The sequence below is a fragment of the Papilio xuthus genome, unplaced genomic scaffold, assembly GCF_000836235.2.
Source record: "Papilio xuthus unplaced genomic scaffold, Pxut_1.1 DF826115.1, whole genome shotgun sequence".
NCBI classification, from domain to species: Eukaryota; Metazoa; Arthropoda; class Insecta; order Lepidoptera; family Papilionidae; genus Papilio; species Papilio xuthus.
In genome coordinates this window covers 3532350-3539729 of record NW_013532534.1, presented here as the reverse complement: position 1 = coordinate 3539729, position 7380 = coordinate 3532350, and the positions used below count along the sequence as shown (strand labels likewise).

The 7380-nt window shown below is 32.9% G+C and overlaps 1 protein-coding gene across 2 annotated transcripts in view; it reads left to right on the top strand.

Moving 5' to 3' along the window:
- The first annotated feature begins 348 nt into the window (after positions 1–348).
- Bx (LIM domain-containing protein Beadex) overlaps positions 349–7380 on the top strand; it is a 58968-nt gene continuing 51936 nt past the window's right edge. Inside the window, exon 1 of one of the 2 annotated variants that reach the window (XM_013320014.1) lies at positions 349–417. Coding sequence is in view for 1 of the 2 variants with exons in the window: in XM_013320012.1 (XP_013175466.1) it covers positions 7353–7358 (6 nt within the window). In the remaining variant the exon portion in view is untranslated. Of the gene's footprint in view, positions 418–7126; positions 7359–7380 lie in introns of those variants that run through there. The other variant, XM_013320012.1, reaches the window with a different exon arrangement.

The following is a 7380-nucleotide window of genomic DNA, read 5'->3' as shown; positions in this document are numbered from 1 at the left end:
TCCCATGGCTGCATGGTTCATTGTTAGGGTAAGACTGATCTCGTTAAATTAATCTCCGTTGATAATTTTACAATTTGTCACGTTTTGTCGACTTTGGTTTGCACGAATTTTGAATTTAGAATTTAAAATTCTTCGTGTCATAACGACAGCATATTGCGTGATTTGGAATACCTTTTCTATAACTTTTTTTTTTATTTATTTTAATTCACATAATTAGTTGCCAGTGAATAATTCCAGATTGCAACACTGTTGTTGTTAAAAAAGCAAGGTCAATGAAAAGTTATTGTAGCGTAAAATTGTTACTTGAACTGTTCGTTTCGTAAAGAGAGGGTAGAACTAAGACGTAAGAATAAAGTAAATCAGGCGCGTAGTTCTGTTCGAAAATTAAATATTTTAATTGTTTTCAACATATAAAAGGTAAGTAAGCATATAATTTTTTCTATTGTTTTCCTATAATTTCTTTTGTTTATTATTAAACTAAAAAATATTATCTAAAAAATTTTATTTTAAGTCTAATTAGGCAATTGTTGATCTACAATTTCTAATTGTCGTCTATATTGTATTAGGCTTAGGATTTAATTAAAATTTGATAAAAGGCATATATATCAAATATTAATTATGTTATGGAGTTAAGAAAACATGGAATAACCCAATATTACAAGTACAGTGAGGTTTCATTCAATCTTTGTTCTTATTGAAATGTTTTTTGTATTATTTTGCAACGTCTAGCTGAACTAAAAATCAACTTATCCAATATTCTAACCTTATCGGTTTAAGGTTACTGTTGTAATTCTTTTGTTATTTTTTCTTTTATTTAATTAGGTACATTTTTTATTCATTACTATTGTTAGACTATAAGTAAATATTTTATGTTCTACTCACATATTTACAGTTTAGACTTTATCCAATGAGTAACAGTCGTCCATGACTCCATCCGCATGGAATTAAAAAAAACTTATTAAGTAGGTAATGTGTTCTTCCAGACTATGTTCTACATCTGTGTTTTCAAGATGCGTTGACCCGTTGTGGAGATACCTTCTAACAAACATCCATCCATCTAAACTTTGGCATTTACAATATTAGTAAGATAAAAATAATAAGCATTCACGTCTAATTAGGCAGACAAATACTTATAGAAAATATGAATAGCGTTGCTAAAGAAATAGGTTTTGAAAACATAATTATGAACTCAAATTAAGAAACAGTTTAATCTGAATATAATTGGTACCGAAGACCGTGCAACCTGACAACGGGTGCGATGTTATTAAAACAACTTAAGTAAACAAAATAAATCAGAAACTCGACTCAAACTGTTTTACATACCATCATTTGCTACTTACCGGCCTCCCTAAGATCTTAACGATAGCACCTGACGGTATTTAAATTATTTTACTTTTGTAGAATATAAAATAGCTTAGAATGAACTTGGTCAGAGAAATGCCTTACAGGTATCTAGCGTGAAGTAAGTTTTTGTCTATCACTGAACATTATTGTGTCTATTACAAACTTTAGTCTTATATTTTTACTGTATTTTAATTTAATCTATTAATTAAATACGTATTCGGAAATGCAATTTAAAATATATATTGTCATAGATTTAAACCATGTTTAAAAATGTACACATCGTTTACAAAGCTAGGGGTTAACATTTCTTCGTAAGGGATCGCGTGTTAGGCCTTAAGCTCTCGTTAGCGCACTTTATTCAGTGAAGAAAGGTGCCTCGCTTTAATGTATGCAAATTCCTGTTTCGTTGTTTCCTTGCCGGGACTTAGCGACGTTACTAAGTGGGGGTGGGATAATGCCCGCTATTTGTGGAGTTAAGGGTGACATTTTCTTGCAAATTATAAGGTTTATATTTTAGAATTTTAAGTATGTTATTCGAGTTTTATTTAAATCAGGTTTAAATTGTTTATGTGTTTAAAATTATCTTTCAAAATTTCAGTGTTGACATCGTTGGCAGTTTGCCGTTGTTACTATGAAACTATTTATATAAAAAATTGTCAAGTAACTTACTAATATTATAAATGCGAATGTTTAGATGGATGGTTGGATGTTTGTTTAAAGGTATCTCTAGAACGGCTTAATGGATCTCTGTGAAATTTGACTACATAAAGTCTGGAAGAATACATAGGCTACCAATTATGTTTTTTTAACACCGCGCGGACAGAGTACGGGCGGCTTACAAGTGCTAAAAGTATTCTTAGTGCCAGTAATTTAAACGAGGTTATAAAAATTACCAATAAGTACAGTTTAACGGTTACCAAGCCGTTTGCCAATTTTGACTTTAACGTTAACTACGCTTTGAGTGGGCTTATGTCATTGCTGGTGCTTAACTAGGGAATTAAGGTTATTACACTGTCAACCGATCTCAGTCGTTTTGAATCGAATCTGAGTTTGGGATTTGTACTTTAACTTTCATGATTGGAAAAAATACTTCGGTTCGAGAAATTTTATATGTATTTGTTTACAGTGGGTTTCTGAAAATCTCCGTTTAAAACATATTGTTATCTCTGTTTACTCAAAGATAAAAAAAACAAGGATGACGATAGTCTGTTAGTCATGCTTTCTTTTAATATGTTAGCATTTTGTAGTTTCATTTGGGCCTAACACATAAGTCCGTGGTTATCGTAGGGTCAATAACAAATTAATGTAAGTAAGAATCGCATTGTCTTACTGTAGATATTCAGTTATATAAATCGGCAATGGACATTTTAATCAATTCAAGGAAGCCTAAATACTATACAATGTCTATCGTCTGAGAAGACTAATCGTCAGTTCACTTCGGTCGGCTCCATCAGTTTATATCACAATTGTTACGAACAATGGTCCGAATGGGGCACAATGCCGGCCGTTTCTCCATAACAACTCAATGGCCAGCCGCCTTAAAGTCCCTAAGCGGAAAAAGTCAGCGAAATAACCCGATAAGAATGATTAATTGATTTAAGGCGAAATCAATGAAACTTGGGACGGAAACGTTTAAGCCATTTTTCTTTACATTCAATGGATCAGTTCCGATTGAATTAAACCGCTCCTATACCTTTAATAGTTTAAGAATAACTCTCTGCTTAATCTGTATTACATTTGAAATTATACATACTAAAGAATATACCAAACTTTTTGTACATTATGGCAATACTGGCTGTTGCAGCTACGGCGTCCGCGCAGAATAAAAAAAAATAGTAGCTATATTATATTTCATTTAGATCTATGCAGTCGATCTGGAGATACGTTCTAACACGCATACATTCTTACTTCATTAACGATATTGAAATAAAATGTTTGTTGGGTCATAGCTTTGTAATGTTATACTGTAATGTAAGCATCAGATTTTATTTGTTAATTAGTCTGTGACAGTCGGTGACGTCACGTCTAATCGAAGAATCGAATATGAACATCGTATCGTGGTCATCAATTAGCTATTCGATATCACAGTAATTGCTACGTCGGTCAAACAATACCACATATGGCATTTTAATTATAATGTATTCATATTACAAGCTATAATATTTCATTTATATTTTATGGTATTTTGATTAGTGGATAGGATGTTAAATAATAATTAATAGTGAAATGAAAGTTATGGTTTTTATATTTTATACTATGATTATGCATTTGTAGTTAAAATTTATAATATAAATGCGAAAGTTTTGATGGATGGATGATTGTAAGAAGGTATATCCAAAACGGCTGTAGGCATCTCGCTGAAATTTGGAATATAAATGTAGTCTGGAAGAAAATGTCGGTAAATAATTAAGTTTTTTAATTACGTCCAAATACGTTTCACAAGTTTGTAGGTTTCATACGAGTATTGTAGAAATTAATATTGTAAAAAAAGTCTTCTAAACTTTGTAACAATGATGAAAAACTTCTAAGGTGTCTTTACAATCGTATATTTCTTGTCATAATGCGAACAAGCCCTCGCATGAAGAAGCAAATTAAGAAATCATTTGTAACTTCCCTTCAAAACCGTAAAGCTCGTGTTTCTTTCAAACAAGCAAGTGACAAAACGTCGCTGAAAGCTCATAAGGCGACCTATGATTTGTGAGTGCGCATGTTTCCAGTTACACGCAATAAATTAAGCTGGAATAGAAAATAAATGCGCCAATGTGGCCCGCCGTGCCGTAGTGATGTTCATTTGATTTATCGATATGTCGGATGCGATGTTAATTTATTTATGCATCTATCCGCACGACAAGGATATGTCATCTATTCACGCGCACAATGTTTACACGCTATAATTCATACAAAGCAAGATATAATTAATACAATGATTTGTTAACTTTAAGATCTATTTACAGATAACGAAAGACAATTATCATCAAATATCTTCAATGTATCTGTATGTCACTTTAGGCTTTAACTATGTACTTTCTGTTTGTTTCGAGACTGAAATAATATAGTAAACAGTGATTTAAAATATATTTACATATTATTATTTATTAAATAGTGAATTATTTTATTACTTTTAAACGTACAAGCATCAGCCCGCGACTTCATGCTCTCGGAATTAAAAAAGTAGCCAATCCCATCCTACAACAGTGTAGGTTTCCAACATTGAATCAATTTTTCAAATCAGTTCAGTACTTTCGGAGCCTATTCCATACAAACAAAGAGTAATAATTTTCCTCTGTATAATATTAGCAAAGATTTTTAACGTTCGGGAAAGGCGGGAAATTTCTTATAATTTAAATAACTTTCCCAAAAATGTTATCGTGTTTAAATTTGAAAAGTATATTATTATTAAAATATAATATTTTATTGAATTTAAGCGATTTTTTTTATCGATAATAACGGTAGCAACGCACTACCGGTAAGGCCTGTGTTGAATGGATCGCAAATTGATATAGAAACGCAAGGCGTTCCCTTCGATTTATTTAGGAATTTTAGCGTATTCATGTCATGCGCCCTTAAATTGAACCATTCTATTCTGCCTAATGACGAATCAAATGCGGCAAGACCCGCTTGTTTGTCTGACCCCTTTTAAATATTCCCATTTATTGAAAATGTAAAATTTAAAATCTCAGTCCTTTCATACAAACGTTTTGAATCCCACTCTTTAACATAATAATAAAGTTTATGTTTCAAGAAACTAAATAAGATATAGTATATGTGAATTGTAGAAAATCTTGTATGTATGAAATTCGGGATGTACGGGGCAGCGCGACAGGCGGAGCGGTCCAATGTAAACAAAAGTGCGACTCCGCTAACGCTCGTATCCTGCGTATCGATGTGTTGTGCTATACTTTTGATTCCATCGCGCTCGTCTCTAATTTGCCGGCGGCCTTCTTCTAATCTTTTTATACATTTTGACAATACAAGCTGTTTTCCGCGAATCCGTCGGCGCGTAATTAGTAGCCTATGCGTTCTTCTATACTGCTCTACATATATGTCATATTTCATCTAGATCTGTTGAGCCTTTCTGGAGATTGAACAAACATCCATACATTTGAACTTTGGTTTGGTTGGATTAGTAGTAAGATAATATCTTGAGTATCATTTTCTTGCTTATTACTATACAATACTAAAGTAAAAAGCTAATATATTCCATTCTTATGTGTAGTGAAGACTAATAATTATTTTAATTGAATGCATTATATTCGACGGCGATAAATCAAATTTTACGGCACCCCTTTTACGTCGCCTTAATTGAGTGAATGCAGGAGAGAGCCTGTTTACAAAAAATTATAACAGGACGCAAGTATCAACCCTTTTACTTTCTATAGTATTTGACAAGATCCTTTTCAAGTACAGTTTTGAAATGAACAGATAATAAATTGGTTCTTAAGAGTAGTTTAAAAAAATATGTACAAAATAATCTTAGTTTTTTAAAGTACTAATACGTCGGTGAACCTACATGTACTTTTCATATCTTGGAACTAACGTTTACTAATTAATTGTTTCACTATATCATAATTATTCATCATAATAAGTAAAGAATTAGTTAAATATAATAAAACTCTCTCAGAGCTAACATATTGCACAATGCCGTTTATATTAACTGGTCCATTTGAAATTTATTTAGCTGCATTATTTACCTAAACAATATTTTATTAAAATATCCCTATACATTTGTTGTCTTTTTTATCAGACGGAGGCTATAGACTTTCTTATTTAAATCGCATAATTTGTGCGATTAATATGTTTCTTTTGATGGCATTATTGTATTACCAGGTGACGCCAGCGACTCCGTCTGCGCGTAATTAAAAAACTTAATTAGTAGCCTATCTGTTCTTCCAGTCTATGTTTAGAACTATGCCAAATATCAGTGAGATTCGTTCAGGAGATATCTTAGAATAAACTTCCATCCATCTATACGCATTATATCGCATTTATAATATTAGTAAGAAATACAATTTTGAATAAAGAAACTTAGTGTATAAAAAATAAAAAGCGATGTACACGCTTTAATAAAAATCAAGGTTTAATGGATATAAGCTGTAACAATGGGGTATAAGTGCAACAGGGATGCCCCTCCGGCGTCAGTGTTCCCCGCCTGCCGCCGCCGCAATGAACGAGGTGTCACCAACTAGTTTTATCAATGATGAATGGTACGCAAGCTCATGCGATAGCGAATGCACTCCGGAATTACATGGGAATATTTTGCGGTCGAATTTTTGATTTAGAAACATACAATGTACATCACACGCATAGTTATTAATAGTTATTTTAGTGGTAATTAATATTTATCCTTCCAGATATGATAAATATACAATAGTAAATTGTATATCTATTACATAACACAATAGTTTAATTCAATCCGTATTTTTTTAGTTACAAAATGTATAAAATAATCCACAATGTCGAGAACTTACATGGTTACACACAGCAAAACACACAAGTCGATTCAACTTTAAGTAATTTAATTATCATTTAAATCACGGAAAGTATTCGAAATGCATTCAACCGATCGAAATTTGATTCAGTATCGTTTTTATTTAGGCCTAAATGCAATACCGCACAATCTGCCCACTTACGGCGTTAAGCGTTTCTCTAGTGACAAAAGGTAACATGGGGTTCGTCCTCTGCGAGGGAAAAGCTCCGCAATGGCTAAACTTTGCTACGAGAAAAGGAAGGACAACACTCCCCGCCTAGTATCGCGGCCTCCTACTCATTCGCTTCCCAGCCGTTGTAGCGAGTGCACGTCTCCTCTGCTCCCAAACGTCCGCGTACGATCGCGCAAAAAACTTTTCAGTGCCGTTACGAACTATCTTTTGAATATTGAAAATTAAAAAAAAATGAACAAGACCTTTTTGTGGTGTTACTTTATCTGAGTGCGAAGAGACTTCTCGAGTGAAGGAGTGCTTCGGAGGCTAATTACAGGCTGCTAGGCTAATTGGTGGGGCCGGCGTTTCATGAAGGTGAGCCGACTTTTATTTCCGT